Source organism: Chlamydotis macqueenii, chromosome 12 (assembly GCF_036417535.1).
Source record: "Chlamydotis macqueenii isolate bChlMac1 chromosome 12, bChlMac1.mat, whole genome shotgun sequence".
In the NCBI taxonomy this organism is placed as follows: domain Eukaryota; kingdom Metazoa; phylum Chordata; class Aves; order Otidiformes; family Otididae; genus Chlamydotis; species Chlamydotis macqueenii.
Genome location: NC_141567.1, coordinates 22,582,854 through 22,604,768, shown reverse-complemented (window position 1 = coordinate 22,604,768; position 21,915 = coordinate 22,582,854). Strand labels below are relative to the sequence as shown.

Below are 21,915 nucleotides of genomic sequence, written 5' to 3'. Positions count from 1 at the left end.
TCGTAAACTTTGTGTTAGAATGAGGGATGTGGGTGTGGAGGAGATGCGATTGATTCAATAGAAAAAGAGTTAAGTACAACAGTAGATCAATAGAGGCACCACATCAGATTCTTCCGTCACTTGTCTGGAAGTAGCGTGATAGATGGCATTACTCTGGGCTTAATAGAGTGCAGCGAGTGTAGAATTTCGGCTTCAAATGTGCTTCGTTCTTAATGGAAAATAAGATGAAGTGGCTTAGCTTCATCTGTGTTTTTGGAGTCTTTTGTTAACTGCTGAACTCTGGTTTTACAACAAAAGAGTTAAGAACCTCTTCAGTGGGAATTCTCTATGAATAGGGTGTATTAGATATTAAGGCTTCTTAAAAACCTAATTAGTTCTTGCATAACTTGGAGGCTTCACAGATCTTAAGAGATCCCGCAATATGTGAAGTTTTTGTCCAGTTTGAACATTTTTTAATAAAAGCAGGTAGAGATTGTTTCTCCATGCTTTACTTTGTCTGTTATTTTCTTCTTTTTAGTGTAATATATCATAGCACTTTTTTTTTTTTTCCAGTTTTCTCTTGTTTCTGCCATAGTAGTCAGCATTAAGATAATGATACACTCCGAGTCCTCTAGGAAAATGAAAACTAGGCTAGAGAGATCTTAGGGGCTGAAGTATATACAATGTTACAGTTTCCTGATAACTGGTTAAGAATATGTCTCTTACTCAATGCGAGTTACGTCCTGGATGTTTAAAAATTCAACAGTGAACTTGAAAATGTAAAAGGAAGTGGCTTTTTTGAAAGAAAAGCCAAGCAAGGATTAAAATCCTAATGATCCACATTCTCTAATGTAAAGTTGATACTGTAATTGGTGATGTACACAGTTTTGGTTTGGTTTTTTTTTTTTTTTCAAGTCCACATTGCTTATGTACACCTGAGTGATGTCATGCTTGCTTCCTTTTTGTGACCTTTTAAATGTAAGCTTTACATCTTAAGCTATCTGCAGTGATGTAGAACAGAATTATTACTGGAGCTCTTTGTACTTGAATTTTTACATTTGTTTCACGTGCATCCAGCCAGGTGCCTTAAAGTGCGATTGTTGAATTAACTGAACTTTCATATCCCTTGTGAAAATTCAATAAAGTTCTTGTGCTGGTGTGGCTGTCGGGGAAATCCTGTGCGCATCTGTGGAACGGGCACAAAAGGGTGTGAATGTTGTCTGGTACAGCCCTTCAGTGATGTGAGCATATCGCGTTTGTTTGAATTCGGGTGAAGAGTAGTTATCAACTCACTTCAACTTACAAGTATTTCTTAATTTTCTTAGAGGTATGTGGGCCAGCCTTTTCTAAAGGAACACGCTCTGTGATTTTAGTCCATGTGAACATATGTTATGGAGCTGTGTGTGATGTTTACTATGAATTGCCCTGTTACATGTGTGAATCTTCAGAATGCTCCCTTACATCTGAGAGGGAAGGTCGCTGTTTGTCTTCTGAACCTAGATCAGTAATCCTTCACATGTGAATTGGGATATGAAGAGACATTTGATGCCTTATTACCCCTTTGGAAAGTGCAATCTGCAAAACACTTAACTGATAGTACGCTGAAGATAGTATGCTTTGTGATGGGAATATAACAAATTATTTACCAAATACTGAGTCATAGTTGTCTCTGTCAAAAAGGCAGAAACTGGTTTTTTTTTTTTCACCTTTGTTATTTTACATATTTAACAGAATGTGAAGTCTGCCGTCTGTTAAAATTATTTGATAATCCTTATAAATGGTGACATTTTATTTTTAGTGGCTGAGCAAAGCTGGGGCACTTACACTAATTTCATCGTATTGGAGTGTCAGAGTCTGAAAAAGTGAAGTACAAAGTAATGCAAAGCCTGAAAGCTGTTGCCAAAACTAAAAGCAGTGTCACAAAGAGAACTGAATGCAGGATTTAAGGCCAACAAAATTGAAACTTGGTCACCACACAGGGAGGCGATGTGTTTAAATTGACTTGTTTTGGCAATGATTCTAAAAGAGAAAATGGGCTATAGTAATTTATAGAAGCAACTTCTGTGACATATGGAACGCAAGACATGTTTTGGCTAAAATTCAAAGTGTACTTTAAAATTTGAAAATAAAGATTCTTACTTTTTGTCTTTTCAATTACAGAAGAAACAGAGGGAAGGAGAATTCTTGGGGTTTGTTGCCATTTGCTTCGAAGTAATTTACTCTATCTCTAAATTTTGGGTAAAATCCTAGCAAGTAAACAATGACGTGTGTGTGTGTGTTCTGGCAATGTTGACCTTCCTGGTAACCTGTTTCTACCCTAACACAGGGCAGATTTGATATTTTAAAGATTTTGAGGCTTATTGGTGTTTGCTGTAATTCAAACATACATTTATTCAGTTATTTTTCTCACACACTGGTGTAGTATCAATGGTCCAATGAAGCTAGTAGTCCCAAAGTAGGGTGCAAGATTTTATGCTTCACCACACAGTGATGTCTCCTTTCCTTCTCTTAATAGTTTTAAAATAGAGGAAGGCAGATTCAGATTAGATATTAGGAAAAATTTTTTTACACCGAGGGTGGTGGAGCACTGTCCCAGGTCGTCCAGAGAGGCGGTGGATGCCCCATCCCTGGAAACATTCCAGGCTACGTTGGCCTGAGCAACCTGATGTTGTTGGGGATGTCCCTGCTCCTGGCAGAGGGGGTTGGACTGGGTGGACTTTAAAGGTCCCTTCCCACCCAAACCCTTCTGTGATTCTAAAATACACCCAGGCTCAGAGCTAGCGAATGCTTGGAAAATGATGGGCTGCCTTCCCTGGCCTTTCACATAGCTCTGACGTTGGCCCTGTCAGATTCTCGTGCTCTCCCCTACCCTCTGCCAGTACTAGTGGTGTTCTGGCCCAGTGCCGAAATACTTCTGTGAGCTAATCTGGCCAGAAACCAACAAGGGTTTTTGTTTGTTTGTTTTTTAATAGGTCTGTTTTCTGCTAGCTTCTTCCTGAACTAGTTTACTTGCAGGACACTACAAGACACTTGCGCTGGGATGATGGAAACAGCCTTAAAAGCTGGGCTATGGGCGACGGGGCCTGCGAAGCGTTAAGGGAAGCAGGATGGCCTCCTTTGGGTGGCAGCCAGCCCACAGTTGTTAGGTAGATAGGCTTGTGTTTGCATACACCGAACTTGACTCGTAAGCTGTTGTCTGGCAATGGTTCCTGCATCAAAATCCCTTGTGAGGAGCCAGTTGGTGCTGCTTGGCTGTTGGAAGGCTTTACTTTGCACGAGGAGATTTTGAACTGCTGTAGCTCACGTGTTGGCTCATGGGTCTGCTGGAAGCTGTGCCGGAAGGGGCGGTGGTGACCGGCTCTCTGCGGCACTAGGGAATTGAAAGTTTCTGGTATCCTTCCACTTTGTATTCTTACTCATCTGTCATATTAAACTTGGAGTATTTGCACTGATTTTAATGTAAAATCATTAGCTTCTCTGTTCTCACTAAGTATCCCTAGAAATTTGTAAGGTGTGAATTTTACAGGAATGAAGTTGTGAGACTGATACTTTGTAGAATAAGAGAATTTTAAAACATCCTGGGAGGAGGAATGTAAAAACAATAGTTATTGATTGCTACTTGCCTTTTGACTATAGACTATTCAGGTTAATATTTGGAAGTGTTTAATACTGTGTTATTACTGTGGGAAGGATAATTACCAGGTAAGGGTGCTTTTCACCACTGAAAGACTGTCTACTATGTTTTGTTGGCTTTCAGCGTTTTCTAGCTTTAACCTACAGAACTGCTGTAACAGCGTACTTTGAGAAGCAGCAGCAATTTTTTTTTTTGTTTATTCAAAGTGCACCTTGTCCTCATTTAAAAAAGGAATAAAAGCACGAGTGCACTTTGTTAACAGCAACAAGTATGTCAGTTCAAGCTGTAATGTTGTTAGAGAATGAAGCCAATTTCAAATGGGGTTACTTGAATATAAATTCCACTTCTAACTTCTCCATCAAAGTACTGCTCCTGAAGTGTGTATGGTTTATAAGTGCATTTTATTAAGAGTGTTTTAGCTCATGTAGCACTTGTTACAAGAAAAGCATTGAAAAGTCACATTTCTATAAAGAGTGTGATATTTAGGATTTAAGCCAAGGAGAAATGTTACACAGTCCAACCAGACTATGGAGTATTAAATGGAAAGCTAGCAGAAGAAATAAAAGGAAGGGCAGTGAAGTCTTCAAACAGGAAAAGTCTGTCTTTTGGTTAAGAAGGAAAGTTAGAGAAATCTCGACATCTTTACTAGCAAACGTAGATATTTCTGGACTCATTTCCACCAGACTCATATCCTACTAGATTTAGCAGTTATTTTCTGGAATAGAAAAATATTATTTTTTTAGTTAGTGTAGTACTACTTTAAGTTCTTTTCAGAATAGCTGGATGTTTGTGCTAAATTAGCAATGTTGAACTGTTGTAATTATTCTTTGGCATTTAAATACCACAGGGCTGAACAGGGAGTCCTGACTACTCTCAAGCTGTTAATTCTGTATTACTGATCCTCCAAAGGTGTAATTTTGTTGTTGGAAGGTAGTCTTTCCAGACTTAGAAGCTGTAACAACATGGATATACTAGCAGAAGAATGTTAAACACAGATAATCCTGGACTGCAGCAGAAATGAGCAGGTCAGCTAATACCTTCTGCTTATGAAGGAAGAAACTATTGAATACAGCGTCAGGCAACTTATTGCTTCATGGAGCTGTGGTGAGACATCTTGGTTCAATGGGAGAACAGCCTTTCTTGTACATAAAGGGAAACAGCGGACATGGCTAATGAACAGAAACAAATGGGGATTGAAGGTGAACGAGGCTCCCCCAGACATCTCGGTTGCTGCAGTGCTGCTATGTGTTCCTGCAAGGCCCGTTAACATCCAGCAGCCGTCTTCCTTCCACCTCGTTTGTTGATGTAGGAGACTGAGCTGTATCGTATCAGCTTTCCAGCGTTATGGGCACACCGTCATTTACTGCCACGCACGCTAAGGGAGCTGTCAACACAAAGCCTGCCTGCCTGACTCAGCAGGCAGCTAACAGCCCGGGCAGCAAGGAGCTCGATTCAGCTGATATTTGGGCAGATACAATGATATCTGAGAAATTTCAAGACAGATTTCTCTCCTTTGACAGAGAATCTCATATTTTCTTAGTTTGAGAATGAGGCTCAAAAATACCAATAAAATCTCTGTCAAAGAAGTGGTTGTAAGAAATGTCTCAATGTCTCTAAATGCAGATAGATATGCTTCTTGAAAGTTTTTAATAGGTTGCTTTACTTTAAACCTGTTGTTCTCCATGAATAAAATAATCGAAGAGAACACATTTTACTCTAGGTAACTCTTTTACTGAGGGAGTACATGCTGTCTTTCCCTTGGACAAACCAGCAGGGCACTTCATGGTGCTGCAGGGCAAGTGGGGAAGCCCTAACCTTGCAAAAGCTGCTTGCTTGGATGGAAATAAAGTAGTATGGAAAGTTTCTTGATTTTTGGCAGAAGAGAGAGATAAGTGAGCCAGGTTGTAATAATTACCTAAGTCAACATTTGCTATATTTCTTCTATTGTTTTTTCATGTGTAAGTTAGAGGTAGCCTACCACATCTGTGGCTTAGATGAACAGATGTGCAGTGCTTGCCTTTATCCGTTAAGCATTCTTCGCTGTTTAAATACTGAACAGATAAACTTTGTTTTTAGAGTTAAAAAGTGATGTCTAATGCTGACGTGTTCATTTAATAGACACTTTTCCCCAGCCAAAGGAAAAGAGCCAGAATTCTCTTGTGAAGAACTTACGTTCACACAACCCCTGATGTGTAACTTGTCTTCCATTCGCTATTGACTGCGTATGTGTATATATCTTTGCCAGTCATAGAAGTGCAAACGTGGAATTGCATTGGCATTTCCTTGGCTGTACTGTATACTATACCGGCCATTTTACTTAATGCTTAAAATCCTGGCGCACGAAGATGCAAGATTTTTATAAGATTTTTATCTGATAATCTTTATTTCTCCTCTGGTTCACCTGCATGAACTCAGAAATTCAAAATATATGATGTTTTTCACAAGTGTATTGTTTCAGCTCTTTTTTTAATTTTTTTTTAATTTTTTTTTTTATTTCCTTCCTCTGCTCTTAAACTTCCTGGTATGTCAGAGAGTCTCTTTCTCCTTAAAAGGTATGAGTGTTAATTAATGCATTAGTGATCTTCCAAATATCAGCAAAATACTTTTAATTTGTTGCAATTGGGTAATTGTAATGGTACGTATATAAAGATGTGTGGCAGTCATCAGTGCCATGGAAGGACCTCAGGTTGATCTCGGAGTTTGTTTTCAAGAGCATCAATGTTTGCTGGACACCTTGTGATACAGTAAAGGACTGAAAGCACTTTTTCTTAACATTTTTAGACCCTTTAGAAAAGCTGTCACACTTGCAGCGTTCCCTTTGCTGACAAGAGTTAGTGCCTCAGCAACGCGCTGTGTAACTCGGGGTGTATTGTTTTCCGGTGCCTGAACTGGCAGGTTTCAGTGCTGCTGTGACGCGGTCGGTAACAGTAGCTGCTGACTGTGAGACTATATTTGAACATTTTTGGCTTGGTGAGTGCGGTCTTGTGACACTGGCCTTGATTTGGTGTATGTATAAATACATACATATTTTAAAGTGTGTGGTTATATAAAGTTGTTGAGTCATAACTGAAGTAACCACAGGAAAATTTACCAGCAGAATGGATTGTTATGGTAGCGAGTATGGTAGGGCTGAGACTTGTTAGAGCTGTTCAGTCCGATACCTCTGGGTCCGTACCGGAGGAGAACAAGAAGCCTGATGCCATTTAATAGCAGTTTAACTGTCTCTGTGTTTGCATGTGAATAAAAGCTCTGGGTTATATCCCTGCTAAAGGCTTGATCTCTGAACTGCTTTCCTTTATTCAGGTTTGTAACCAGGGAAGGTTTAAAACATACTCTATCTGTACACGCATGTAAATATTATTTATATACAGGATATAGTCAATGAAGATTAGCATTTTCATTTTTCTTTTCGATTTTTAACCTCAAATTGGATAGAAGAATAATATTAAAGCTTGTGTTAGTAAAGGGAATTTTTTTTTTTCAGGGCCAAAGAATAACTTTACTGTGTAGTGCTCTGAACACCTTTATGGATTTGTAATGAATTTTTTTTTTTTTTAAAAAACCCCAAACTAGTTTAAATGGTAATTTTTGTAGTTTTCGTCATTAGCTAATGCTTGAACTGTCTGAATAAACATACACAAATAACAGACGTATTGCATACAGCATATTACATATGGTATTGAAAATACACTCTCCCCTTTGAACTGTCCCGGATGTGCTTTCTCTGGCGTGGTGGTTGTAGCAATGTGCGGTTTTCTGGATTAGTACAGTTTGGGTGGGAAATGCCAGTTTCAATTTTATTTTGAGCAGATTGTATTGTATTTGAAGGGTGCGGGTCATGCCAGGTCACTCGGTGTGTTTAGTGACATGATTTAGCGTTTAGGAAGCAGAGAATACGAGGAAATAAAAGCAGGTAATGTCTGACGTTTCTGTAAGACCGCTGCTATTACAGGAATTAATAAGCTAATGTTATTCTTCTAGGGAATACGTGGGCCTTATTACAAGAAATGAATAGGATTGTTTGTGAAATTAAGTTAAAAGTAGCAATTGCCTTTTTTAATAGCAAATTGTATTTAGGTAATGAGTGGAAACAAATCTAAAACATACTTGACAGTTCTACAGGAACTATATTACCGGTACTGACTTTGGATGTTAATAGACACTGTTAAAACAAATCAAAGCTTGTCATCAGTTTTCCTAAACCAGCATGATTTTTTTTTCTTTTTTTTTTTTTTTTCCTCCCCCCTCCATTTTCTTCTGACTTTATACAAGTACTTTGTTGTACTGGAAGAAGTTCAAGTGTACGTTCTGAGGCTGTATTCTGACTTGAGAAAATACTGCTCTTGCAAATGATTTTCTGTATGAATGTATAGGTTTTAAACAGCTTTCCATAAAGAGAGAATTCAATTTGCTGGTATGTTTTAGGTTACAACTAATTTTTAAAACCTGTTGATGCTAATTTTGGTTTAAGTTTTGGTTGTTGCCCAGGCAAGTTGTGCACTTGCTGTACATTCCTCTCATTTGAATAACTTTGTTCTACTGAAGTTTTAGTTGTGATTGCTTGTTCTGGGGATAGAAGCTAACTTAGTATAGAACAGTTATTGCCGTATCTCAAAATAATTTCCACAATAACTGGCGTAGTGAGTGTTTATTCTTGGCTATGTCTGATAATCATACTCTGGGATCTCCAGGATAAACAATGTTTCAGAAATGCAAGTTAGTTTATTTACTACTAATAATCACTGTTGATATTTCAAACAGATCTTAGAAACTGATCCTTGCAAAGAAAAATATTCGGGCGGAAGCTTGTGTTTTATGGGTAATAACTGGGGTAAGGGATGCCTCCCCAGGGCAGCCCCTGCGGCGGCTCCTGGTGCTGTTGGAGGCCGGTAGTTAACAGCCTCAGCCCACGGTTACAGGCCTGGCTGGCAGCGGGGAAGGAGATTGAAACTAACAGTTAAGCCCAGGAGAAATCACTCTTAGACCACACGATGGATTAAGTGTTCAGTCTGCAACTCCGTGGCTCGATACAGGGAGGAGAGTGAGCAGTGTCATGCAATTTAATGAAATTATCTTGGGAGGTTTCCTGAAGGAATTGTGAAGTCCAGAGTTTGTACCAGACAAGATGGTGTTTCTGCGGCACGTCCGTAGCATTGGACATATCGCATCTCTGCAGCAAAAGGTGCCGCTACAAAGCAGTTCTGTTACTGGGGAGGAACTTTCCTTTTTGATCTGCAGGGATGGGAGGAACTTCATATCCACGCGCTGTAAGGCAGTCAGTACATTCTCCGAGAAACAGTATGGAATGAGATTGGAAGTTTCTCATGATTATTTTATTTTTCCCTGTGCTTGAAGTATACTTTCCCTTGCCTTTCCTTTGGGGGCAGTGGGTGGGTGGAGAGAAAGCCCTCAATATAGTTTGACATGGAAGTGATTTGTCTTTTACCTAACTATAACGTTGCATCTGCAGTTATTCCAATGGCACTTAAGTGGTTAGACTGTTGATAGGTTGCCTGGGTTTCATTTCTCTTCTCAGTGTGATGAATGCCCCTAACTTGTATATTTTAAGCCCACTACATGATGCGTATTATCAGAGCTGCTTGGTTTTGAGTGGTGTTGTCTGCCCCAACCCCTCTGCCCCACCAGGTAATGAATGTGTGGAACTGTCTTGTCGTTACTTGATTATCTAGTTACTTGCAAATTTCAGGTACTTTGTTAAAATATAAATTATTTTATTATGTTATTAAAAATATTAAGTCTACAATAAAATTAGAAATATTTTCTACTTGGAATCAACAAGAAGAGGCTGACAACTAGTCTTAAGCTATTGAAATTTACAATTTTTAATTGAGATGGTATTTCTTAAATAATATTTCTCTTTGCATATCCTAGCTATAAAGTCTAGACCTAAAATACAGTTTTGTAGCATACTTCACAATAGACCATTGCAATATAGACTCTCAGAGTAGATTGATTTCTTTGGGTGTCTAAGATGCAAACTACAATCAACATTTATGGTTTGTGCTCTAGTTTGGTTTTTTTTGGCAATTGATTTCAGTTGTTGAATCTTATCTGAAGGAATATCATTACTCTGAAGCAAAATTGGATAAAGAAGCTATAGAAGATGAAAACTCATACCCTGAGTACCTAGTGTAACAATCCACAATGTGCTGATATTATGTTGGGGTGGTCAAATCATTTATTTGATCAACATCATAGCAGATGGTAACCCTATAAAGTACATCATCTTGTTTACACGAACATTAGAGCCTGTGTCTCTTGAAATAAGTTTAAAATATGGTCATCTTTGTCTTATACCAGCAAGAAAAATAACTTTCATTTCAGTTTAATTGTAAGATACAATTTTTTTTATTAGATGAATCTTTGAATGCCTTCCTTCTTTAGAAGGAATGCACGTGTCGAAGTAATGAGACAACAGCCTTCTTCAGCTTTTCTTGCAGAAGAGCTTGAAATGCTCACAGTGCTGTTTTAAGAGTGACATCAAGCAAAACATTTTTAGAATTCAATGCATGAAGTCAGAAAGCGTCCTCGTGACTGCTTGGCCTAGTCTTCCTGAGGTGAGTGAGGAACACTCAGCCTTTCCTGCTGCCTGGCTGGGGTCCCGGCTTTGGGCTGTGCTCGGTCCGCCTAGGGCAGGGGCGATGTCCCACTGGTCCTCCCCGGCACAGCGGTGGTGAGTGCAGCGGGGTGCCATGGCAGCCAGACAAGCCACAGGGAATCTGCCTGAACCAAGATCAGACTTAGGGAGTGACTCTGGTTAGACTGCAGCCTACCTGCTATGGAAATGGCTGATCTGGGTTGAGAATTACAAAATCAACTCGTGGGTCACTTCAGTTACTTTCCATCCTCAGTGCCTACTAAAAGGAGGAAGTGGGGGTAGAATCTCGCTGTACTTCTGTCTGCCTGACTGGCCTGTGTCTGTGTTACTGACCTTTGTAACACACAGTTGTTGAATTTCCCCCTTTTTTGCATTGCCTAAACAGATTAAGCTACTGCAGCTTTTCCGTGTGTAGCATGTTTTCTAGTGCCCTGCTAGCTGTCACAGCTTTCTTGTGCCCTTTAACATCTGTGATAAATTAGCGGATACTAATTGGACAATGTGTTTCCTTGTGGAAGGGTTACACAAAGGTGATGATCCTCCTAGTTCCTATGTTCTGTTTTGTGTTTCCCAGGAAAATGCTTGAACCATTTTGATTACACTTTTGCTTTGAGACCCGATAGAATTTATTGCCACAGGTGACTCCTGTGTTCATTCTTACTGCGATTTCCCCACCTCAGGCTCTCCTCTCACCTGCATGGTGTACCTTACGCTCCTGGCTCCTTCGCTAGAGCTACATCGGGCTGTGTTAAAGTATGTGTTGTTGGTTTGTGCCCAGCCTGCTAGAGCTTCTCTGGGTCTTTGTTGCAGCGTTTGGGTGTTTTTCATCTGTCATTGGTGGAAAAAAACATAGCGTACAAACCGGAACATATTCCCTGAGTGCTACTGTGGAGGCGTCTCTGGTTCCCCGGCTGGGCATTGCTGGCTAGCTGGCTCTCTGCGTGTTTGGCGCGTGCTATGATCATTAGGGGTGAAGGCAGCAGAGGTGGTGTGCCAGGTCAAACCCAGATGTCGAGTGGCAGTAAGTCAGAGCGCCAGTGTTCTGTGTGCAGTGTATGAAATTCTTCCTTGTACCCCTCCAGGAGCTGCTGAAGTGTGGGTGCGTGTGCCTCCTCTGCAAGTTCTGGTTAAAGGGTAGGTCTAGAAGTGAGCCTGTCTTGGGCTTGCAAGAAAAGGAAAAATGCTGCATGGAAAAGAAAAGACACCTGGTAGAAAAGAGGAAGCGTGTTGGTACTCCTGACTACTCTAGCTAACTGTACCGGGCTGTTTCAGAAGAAAGAATTCTGGGAACTGTTTAGAAATTAGTTTTCCTCCCCATATTAAATTGTTAAATTTTAGTTTAGCGTGATTTCTTTAAACAATTTATTTGCATTATTCAAATGGCAGAGCTAAAATAGGAGAATTTTTAGCTATATATGTGCTGATTTAGCCAAACCGTAACATAGGTCCTCGTGTCCCGCTGACTCAAATTTTTAAGAGTGACATGTTTTACTGGTGAGAGGGAATGCATCTGAACGCTCCGTGCATAACCAGTATCTACTGACATATTTCCCACATGTGTTGATGTAACGTACTGTGTTTTAGGCTTCCCCAAAGGCTTTGTCTTGCAGCAAGTTATTTTTTTGCCCCCCCATCTCTTTTGAAACGAAAGCAATGGCAGAATTGTTATGATAATCACTGGATTACTCACGCTGTTGTTTCTGGCAGAACGCAGTCACTTGTGCCAAAAGATTACTTTTGCCTTTGTCAGTGCCAGCCACGACTTTTTGCTCAGCTCCTGGATCGGTTACAATGGAACAACAATAGTGCTGTCAGCTGCACAATGCAGCAAACTTCCACAAACTGCTGCCTCGATACAGTTGTGGATTTTCCTTTTCAAAGGGTGTTCTCCAGCCTTGAGGGTCTTTCCTGCAGCACACAAAAGGTGTCTATAGTTCTTATCTGGTGATTTTACTGTACTTTCAGTTTAACAAGCCTTCTGCGTACTGTCTTTGTCAAAACAGTATTTTGAAGCTTCATAAAACCCATTTCTTAAGGAAATAGCTATTAGAATACTGTAAATAACTATCTGTGGAGTCATAGTATTTCCTTGCGTTGTATTCTGTAGTGTGGCCAGTCTGAGATACATGCATGACAATTTTATATTTCATGTAGCAGCATTTCTAATTGTTGGCTAGACAGTACGCGAGATACATCTTCTGATACTGAGTTAAAGGTCTCCCTGTTTTTTCCTTCCCCTTTCTCTTTTGAGCTGTAACCTGGATTTGCATAAAGGGAACCGGTTCTAAAAGAACCGTTACAGAGTTTAAGAAGATTCCTGTTTTAGTAGGGTAGACACCATGTGTTTCTGTGGGTGTTTTTTTTTTTTTTAAGCCATTGAAATATAACTTGTCTATCTTGCCTTCTTCTTCCCCCCCCACCCCCCCCCCACCCCCCCCCCCCCCCGCTAAAATATCTTGCATGTCATGTAAATAGCAAGTAGGGGAAATAATTTTGCACATTTTGCAATACTTAAGCAAGACATGAGAGTGAAGAGTAGATAACAAGTATAGGTTTCCCAGTATGTGCTGCAACTTTTAGTACTTAAGATGCAGGATAAATCAGGCTGTGCAAAAAGCCAGGCTAACATCTCTGTGCTTGTTTTGTTACTTATGCTAATTCCTTATAGATTGGGTAGGGCAGACACTGCAGACTTGCAAATCTTCTTGACTTTTTGTGCTCCTGTTCTCAGCAGCTGCAGGTGTCCAAATGAGTAGGTTGCTTTGTAGCCAGCTTCATTAACAAGGGAACTGTTCATCTTACATTTTGTTTTTAGAAATACTGCTTTAAGTGTACGGAAGCAGATGAATTTACTTTCAGGTTGCATCAGAGAGCATGATGTTTTTGCTATCTTTTCTTATAGGTGTGTATTTTTCTTTTTGTTGGTAGGTATGGATGAGCGAACAGGTGCCACATCCTGGGGAACAAGCGGTCAGCCAAGTCCTTCCTACGAATCTTCAAGGGTAAGGTTCCCACATAATAACTCATAGTGAAAGTTTATGGGAACGTACAGTGAAAATCAGCAGCTGATTTGGCAATGGTTTTGAAGGGTAAGCTCCTTTAAATACACAGATTAGCATCTTTTAGAGACTTCATGACTTTGATATGCTGCAATAGCGATTCAGATTTCTAAGGCTAAAAACTGTACAGGTTAAAAATTTATGAAAATAAACTGTACATAAGTGTATACGTGGGTGGTGAGCATGTTTTATTTATCAGAAATAAAATGAAAATAGAAATAGGTCAGAAAATAGAAGTTGTGTTACTTATTCAGGAGCCGATTTGTTGGCGGAGCATAGGGAACGCTTGCCTCTCCATTAACGTTAGCCAGCTATAGTATGTGCTGTGTCATGATGCCGGAGAGACACTTCTCTTTTTAAATACCTTCCTCTTCTTCCTGTTGCAGCTTCATCCATCCTGCTTATTGAGCTACAGGTTTTTGATAGTATCTAATATCCTAAACCAACATTGCCTTTTTAAGACTCAACTCACTGGTCAAAAGCAAGCTTTCCCCTTAGTAAATCACATTCCCTTTCACCTGCTCAATTTTCTTTTTATGAATATCTACTCCATAAAAAAGCTATTGAGCTAAGTACTTAATGAGTTAATTACTGGATGTACACAGCATAACTGGTAGGCCTAATCTAAATAACCTGTTCTGATTTCAGTACCTTTGAGCCAGAGAGCTGTGTTAGCTTTCGCACCCTTGCAGCTTTCTCTTGCTGTGGCGTGCAGTGGGTAGACTGCAGGGTCTTGCCCAGCTCACTGGATATCATTAAAATATCTCTCTGAATTCATAAGAGAGCATTAGAAAGATTTATCATGAAGTCCTAATTTTTCCATTGATCTGTGGTAAATAAATTATAATAAAACGACAGAAGAACTTTATAGGTTACAGAAGTATTTCTATGCAGCATTTTAAAACATCCTGCATAATTTGAGGCATGAAGCCCAGCCTTTAGATGCCTTTTTTGTATTTGAAATGGAATCTTATTGCGCAGCTTCAAGTAAATCTTATTCTTATGTGTTTGGTGTTTTGACACTCATGATGTTGCTGATCAATTTTAATCAATCATGAGTTAAGCTGACCTAACTGGAATTTGAGCTTGTGATTCATCAGCTCTGTGGCTATATTAATAACTTTTTTTTTTCACGTTAGAGAATCAGCCAGCTAACATTCCAATAATGTAAAGTCAGGGTGCCTGGTGTGTTTGTTTTGTTATGGTTTTTTTTGTTGCTGTTTTTGCTTTTGCCATAACTGAAGATCATGACTAGGAAATTTAAACACTGGTCAGGAATCAAACCCTCCATAAATTATACTGTTATACCCCGAAGTTGGTAATAAAGGTAGATGCTAGTGTTCTAACAGAGGTACAGCAGAATCGGAGAGAGAGGTCAGTGCAGTTTGGGTGTATCATTAAGAAAAGCAAATCTAGACGTAGGTTTGTCTTAAGTCCTGTGGAAGGCTTCAGGAAAAAGACAGATGTTAAATTCCTATAAGTGTCAGGTGTACCTCTCCCCCCAGCAATTGTAACTTGGATTTTAAATAGTTTATATTTACAAAAAAAAAAGTGATACTGACAAAAAATTATCTTCCCAGCAAACAATTCTTGCTGAAACATAATTTATGTTAGAACAGTTTCAGCTAAAGCCAGTTGGATTCTAGCCAAACTGAGTATACTGGTAATAGTTGATGGAGTCTATCCCCAGAATGTTCCTGAAGTATTTCTTCCTCCTCTGGCTAAGTGCAGAGGATTCTTCTCTTGCATGCTAGCAACTTGAGATGATACTGAGAGTTCATTCTGAAGCACCAATTATTTACAGCTTGTGATGGATTTTTTGTTGTTGTTTTGGTTGTTTGGGGTTTTTTAAAGAAAATATGCTCATTTTTGTTTAAACTGGAGCATACTGTTTTAATTGGTCGTTCTTAATTCAAGCTAAATACATCATAAAGTATGCTTAATTTTAGAGAGTTGGCAGTTAATGCTATCTGGTTTGGGTTTTTTTTTGAAAGAGAGACTTTGAAAATACTGACAGGTAAATTTATTTCCCTACTTGTATTTGTGGTTTAATTTGATGATTTTATAGTATGGCTTTGTGTGTATCAGTACAAAATTCAGGACAAGAGCAGATGGAATATTTGCATACAGACTCTTTTGATTTATAAACAAAAAATGAAATAATCAGGTTCACCTCTTCCCTCTGTCTCCTAAAACAATATTTGGTATGTTTTGCCTTCTCTCTTAAAAAAAAAAAATCATTTGTTTCTGTAATGTTGAGATGGTAAAGTTTTCTTCACTTCAATAGGGGATTTTTGTCTAAAGGCAGCAGAAATCCTGTAGGGGGGGAAAATTCCCAATAGTCCTAAATTCTAGTGAGAGGTGGTTATAAGTTGAATATTTTTACAGATGTCTTCCTACACTAACTTTCTTTTTTGAAAACCTGCTAGATGATATAAATTTAGGAGCAAGTCTCACATTAGCACAGAACGTGACGTTAGATTGTCCATTAAATTTCTCCATGGTGTCACCTTAGCCTGAGCTGTTGGCTCCACAGCCTGAAGCATTGGTCCCACAGCAGTTCCTGATGGGATCCGTCACAGCAGCGGACAATGCTGGTAGGTTTAGATTTTCCTGAGAGCTCAGCGTGTTTGGGTTGTCTTAGGAGGTGTCAGCCCCTGGTGCTAGGCTTTGACAGATTACAGACCATGTGCATCTCCTTGATTTTATGGGGTATATCATTGTCATGCCCCGAGGAAGGCCTGTCCCGCAGGGCCGGGATAGATACCATGCAGAATTGATGTGAAGTGGTGACCCAAAGGAGTTCAGGGGGTTGGACCGAGGAATACAGATCTTTGCCCAGGCCTTCAGTACACCTAAAGATTTGGCAGTGGGAGGGGGAAAAACCTGACTGTCTGTGGAGGCCCTGTGTGAAGCAATGAAGAATAGTTGTCCAGGATGTTGTTTAAATGACAACAGTTTTCTTTTAAAGAAAATGGAATTTGTTTTACAAGAACTGCATTCCTGCGTTTTCCTCCCCAAAAAGTAATGAACACTAGAAATACATACTGTCTGTATATAGAAGTGGTAATTGGTGAGAGGCACAAATGGATTCATCCCGTTGCAAAAAAAGTAGAACAAAGGAAGTTCCCTTCTGCATTGAGATCCCTGGAAAAGCACTGCTCTTCATTTACCAGTCTAAGTCAAGTTTGCATGCATACATTTTAAGGAAGATGTATGGTCTTTATTTTTTTGTTTTCTTTCAGCTAATGAGACACGTTACACTTCTGGTTCAGAATTTTGCATAAAGATAAGTTCTGACTGCTGCTTCGTGTGCTTGATCGGATGGCTCGGCGGAAGGGCTAACATGAGCGTGGCTCTGTGTTGTAAGGATATAGGTCAGAGGTTCTCGGGAGACAGGGCAAATGATACGCTTACCTGTGTACGTTCTTAGGTTATTCCTTGTGGTGATTAATACACAGTCTAAATAAGTTAAAATTGTCTTACCTGTTCAAGTTTAACTTCAAAATCCAGTGCTTGTTCCCATAATTTCAATATAGAACATTATTCTTGTCCTAACTGTTCTTACTGCTTCCCTGTTCACAGGAAAATGGCAGTCTTCATGGAAAAAGCTCAGACCTCTCCACGGACATAGAAAAGTTGAAACCTCAAGAGGTACCGCTTGTTCTTTTTATCTCGTGTGCAATTTTTTTTTTTTTTTATTTATGTGTAGCCTACTACTGGAGTTTTCTTTTAAAGGTCACAATACAGTGACCGAACTATTTGAGAATTTAAATTGTTGGGTCAGTATTGGCTGGCATTTCCACAGATGCATAATAATAAGCGGTTTTCAATTAAATAGAATTGAAATTTAGTGATAGTTAAGTTACATACCTGTCAAAGGCTAATTAAGTAAGATGGTAGAAGACTGGCTAAAGCAGATCTTCCTTTCCCACCTCCTCCTGAAGGTCTGTTCAGGTCAGTATAAGTGGTCTGATTGTGTCCAGCAGTGATGTTTAAGGAAAGAGTGTAAATATAGGGCAAATATTTTGCCACCTTTACTGTTGTACTCTCCCGACAAAGCCCAGCACATAGGGGCGTAGGAGATTTCCTGGACAGCACCAACCTTATGGATATTGTTCTTATAGCTGTTGGTGGACTTGTTCTCTGAGAGTTGTGAATTTTTCTGACTTTGATTACAATTTTGGCAATAATTACAAGCATTTTGTGGAAAAAATATTGATGTTTTTTTCTTAAGTATGCTGACTAGTGATTTAACTGATTTCCACCATGTTCCTGTGTTCTGAACAGTAATGATTGGCTATTACTGAGGTACCTCATAATTTATTATTTTTTCCCCCCACAAACGCTTTTATTTTACATACCACTTGTATGTCTCTGCTCATCTCAACCAAATTGAAGAATCGTAATGTGTTGGTCTCTGCTTGTATAATAACTTCTAAGCTGTGGTAGTTCTTGGTGCTATTCTCTGAATCTTTCTGCGTCTTCTGTGTAACTGAAGAGTCAGGGTGATGCCGGCTGCATGCATTAGTCAGGATGAGGGTATACCGTGACATAATTACACCTTCATTCTTGGTTCCTTTCTTGTTCCTAAGTCTTGCATTTTTTAACTGTCACTGAGCTCTGAAGTGATATTGTTTCAAAAACTGTGTAGAAAAAAAATAAGATTTTTTTTTTTCTTACATTGTACAGCAGTTATGTTGTTATGACACTGAGTTATTTTTTAATATGTTTCTTTTGTATTTATTTACACCAAATTTTGTCTGCTCTTCTATTAGCAATTTCATGGAGAACTTGCTTTGCAACTCTACACTAACATTTACTTAGGATGATTTTAAAATGTTTTTTTGTTATCAGCAAACTTTATTATGTCTTTGTTCACCCGGACTTGATGTTTTTTTTTGTGGAATTGTTGGAGAATGTTAGTCTGGGTACAGCTTTTAGGGGAAGTGGGGCAAACACATTGGTAACTTTTCACTATGAAAACTGGACGTACATTGGTGCTTGGGGCGGGGTGTTTGTAGATGTACTTCATTCATTTGATCAGTAATTAATTCACAAAAGATCCTTCTCTCATATTCCGTAGCAGTTTAGTTTAAGAGTCTCTGGTAATACCTTATTGGAATCTAAAATATTCTTATTTCAGTAGTGTTCTGAACTAACATTGGAGGCTGAGAATCACTGCAGGCTTGCGAAAACCTTTCGTGAGAGCCTTGCTTTTTCATTAGCTAATGATGTTGAATAGCGTTCTAACACTGCAAGACCTGCGGGTGTCTGTGTTGGACTTGGCTGTGGCGGTCTCAAGTTTGTGAGAAGGCGCAAACTGATAATTAGGGACTTCTGTAGGCAAAATCTCTTTTGCATAGGCCAAATGTCTTGTTAGAAAAATGGATCACTTGAAAATGTATCTATTTCAAAAAAGAACAGGTAGGGAAGCTTTGTTTTTTAGTGGGGTAGTTCGGGAATGGTAATTAGCAAGTCAGCAGAGTTCTGTGAAGTGCTGATGGTCTCCCTTACTCCTGAATGATTATACTCAAGTCCATAGACAACACTGTCCCTCTCCTGTGGTGCTTGTTTTTCTTCCAAAAACTGTATGTGCAACAGGGGTGGTTTTTTAGGGAATGTCTTCTGGTTAATATAGGCGAGTCCCTCCTTACCCGAGTGATAGAGAGCTGGAGATGCTCTTGCCTGTGTTCGTCATGCCTTGCGCTAGAAGGGTGGCTGGCATTTGGTGCGTGCTGCAGAGGGCTGGCCAGCTGCTTCTTCAAAGCTGTGCGCTGCTGAGCTCTTTGAAGCAAATTCTGAGGTGCCTGACCCAAGCAGCGTGTTTGCTGCACAATACTATGTTGCCCTATAGCGCTTGGAAGTTTCGCTTTCCTGTTGTGAGATGCTTCCAAACTTTTTAGCTTTCCCACTTTATTTGGGAGTTGTCATTTAGACTCTTAACCCAGAAACAAATTGGTATAATCACTTTTTTGGGGATAAACGTATTTTAATTAAACATTTTTCTACCATAGTTTTTATTGCGGTGTGGCTAATGGTCGCTTTTATTTCATGAAGGATAATACCCTGATGTTTTCTTTCATTGTTTGGATTTTGTTGTAACATGTCTTTGCAGTAAAAGGAGCAAGTTAGTTTTTCATCTGTTTACATTGCTGTCTCCAGATAAAGCAAATCTAAAAAAATTTTCGTAAGACATTTCCTTGCTGGATAGCCTTTTGATATATATACACACGTAATAATTTTAGCTGTTAAGAATTTAGCATAAATTAGCTGAGGTATTTTTCTTCCAAAATCTGAGCTCTGGGTGTTTGAAGTCTCTTCTAGCATGTGCACTGCACTAAAAGCTGGGAGTGTCCATTTTCACCGAATGTAACACAGAATCTAGCTTCAGTTCCCAGTGTGCAGCATGTCTTCCTTTTCATTTATGTAACTCTGCTATGTATCTACCTGAAGCCAGACTTGAACTGATCGAGATACCACTGCTAGATGCCGATAGTCTTGTAGCGTTAGTCATCAAGTCGTCAACAGGTTCTGCCCTCTGCTGTAGTGAAATACTCAGATGTGAATTGGAACCCAAAATACTATATGCCCAAAGTATTCTTTTCCACCCCTACCACTAGAAGCTTTTAATTTGCAAAGAAGTCAAAAAATAGTAATAAGATAGCAAGTTTTGAAATAGTATTTTATACCTCTTAATCTCAGGTACATAACAAGAAAGGAAGCTGTTAAATAGCAAAACAAGACAAGAGGGACACAGAAATACAGTAAGTGTTACCAAGTCTGTTGTATTTGTGTCCTTTTTGTCCTCTGTTGGGTTCGTTTTTTTGCGGGGGAGGGAGGTTGTTTGGTGGTTCTTCTGCTGGTTATTTGCTTTTCCTGATACATTCTATAAGTAGCAGATGATTTGGTGTGAAATCAAAGCCTAAATTAAATACCCCATATTCAGTGCACAGGACTTCTCTGCAAATGCAGCTTACTTTGTCATTTGATTTATGGCAGCATTTTTCAAAGCAAGTTCTGATATTTAAGTTCTGAATGCTTTCGTTAGGTTTTTAAAGTATTGTCTTCAAGCATTTATAGTTGGTATGTTGACTATACTTGTATTACCTTATTTCCTGGTTTATAGCTTAGATAAGAGCTAGAAACATCTATTTTCCATCAGATGAGCTGTATTGGAGAAACGTGGTTTGTTTTGTTTTGATTGAACTACCTATCATATTGAAATTAGCACTGGGATCTGTTCACAGATTAGTTTTCCATGTGGCCAGGGAATTGTCCTGTTACACGTGATGTTCATACTTGTTTCGCGAGAGGTGTAGCTGGCCATTGGGTTTAGCTGTTTAAAGTCAGGTTCATCATTCACTAAGTTAACCTCCTGGAAATTGATTTAGAACTGGAGAAAATGGTGATTACTTAAAAATAGATTCCTTGTTCAATGTGTTATGTCCCCCTTCCCTTTCCAAAGCTCTAGCAGTTTAAAAATAACCATGTTTTCAGTTGTTCTCATGTTCTATTCCTGCACACATAGTTTACATCTATTTCAACTTGGTATGTGGAAATAATGAATATTTTTAGAGCTGTGTTACAGAGCACATAACTTATTATGACACTTGGAGGGTGGTTGTGAAAGCTCTCTTGACTTTTCCTGATAACACCTGAAATCTAGAGTAGTGATGTCTTCTTTTTTTACCCACTAGTCACTAGCAGGTGACCAAGTAACATAGAAAGCTACATTTCTGTCTTTAGCATATTGTAGTGAAAGGTTGCTGATAGGGAAAGGGAATCAGAATTAAAACTAGAAAGTGTACAACTCTTTGTTTCTGGTGCAGTTGGGGAGAAACTCTTCAGCAGGGCCTGTTGTTACAGGAGGAGGGGTGATGATTTCAAAATGGAGGGAGGTATTAGAGAGTCAGATTAGATATTAGGAAGACATTTTTTACACTGAGGGTGGTGGAGCACTGGCCCAGGTTGTCCAGAGAGGTGGTGGACACCCCACCCCTGGAAACGTTCCAGGCCAGGTTGGCCGGGGCTCTGAGCAACCTGATCTGGTTGGAGATGTCCCTGTTCCTGGCAGGGGGGTTGGACTGGGTGGGCTTTGAAGGTCCCTTCCCACCCAAACCCTTCTGTGATTTTATGATAATGCTAGTGGGTTAAATATTTTTTGTTTGTTTGTTTGTTGCATAGTAGGTTTATACATTGGTGATTATTTTCAGCCGCAAACTGACTTATTCCGTAATTCCTCATTCCCTCGCAGAAAAGTTCCTGTGCCTATCTCTCTGGTTGGTAGAATTACAAAGTATGGCCAAGTATAGTTGCAATGGCAACATCCGAGCTAATAGTCAATGTATAAACAATTTGAAAGTAAGTTTTCAGACTTAACTTGTTTTGTTCCTATAGAGTTGATTGGAAGTTCTTTATTTTCCGACTTAAATTATTGAAATTATATGAAGTACTTCATTTTAAAATGATAGACTGAATGCTTAAAATACAGCCGTGTGGATCCCTGTGTTTCTTCAGTACTTTTTTTTGTCAGAAGTATACATGGGAACGTATGCATTTTGCTGTCTCGCTGTGTCTTTTCCCTGTTCTTCTCAGGTGAATACTTTGTAAAAGCATTTTGG

At 39.3% G+C, this 21,915-nt stretch overlaps 1 protein-coding gene across 7 annotated transcripts in view; it reads left to right on the top strand.

Annotated features, from left to right (window-relative positions):
- TCF12 (transcription factor 12) overlaps positions 1–21,915 on the top strand; it is a 172,966-nt gene that overhangs the window by 33,383 nt on the left and 117,668 nt on the right. For all 7 annotated transcript variants that reach the window (XM_086757016.1, XM_086757015.1, XM_086757020.1 and 4 more), the window contains 2 exons: positions 13,161–13,234; positions 16,877–16,945. In XM_086757016.1, the coding sequence (XP_086613142.1) occupies positions 13,161–13,234; positions 16,877–16,945 (143 nt within the window). The remainder of the gene's footprint in view (positions 1–13,160; positions 13,235–16,876; positions 16,946–21,915) is intronic.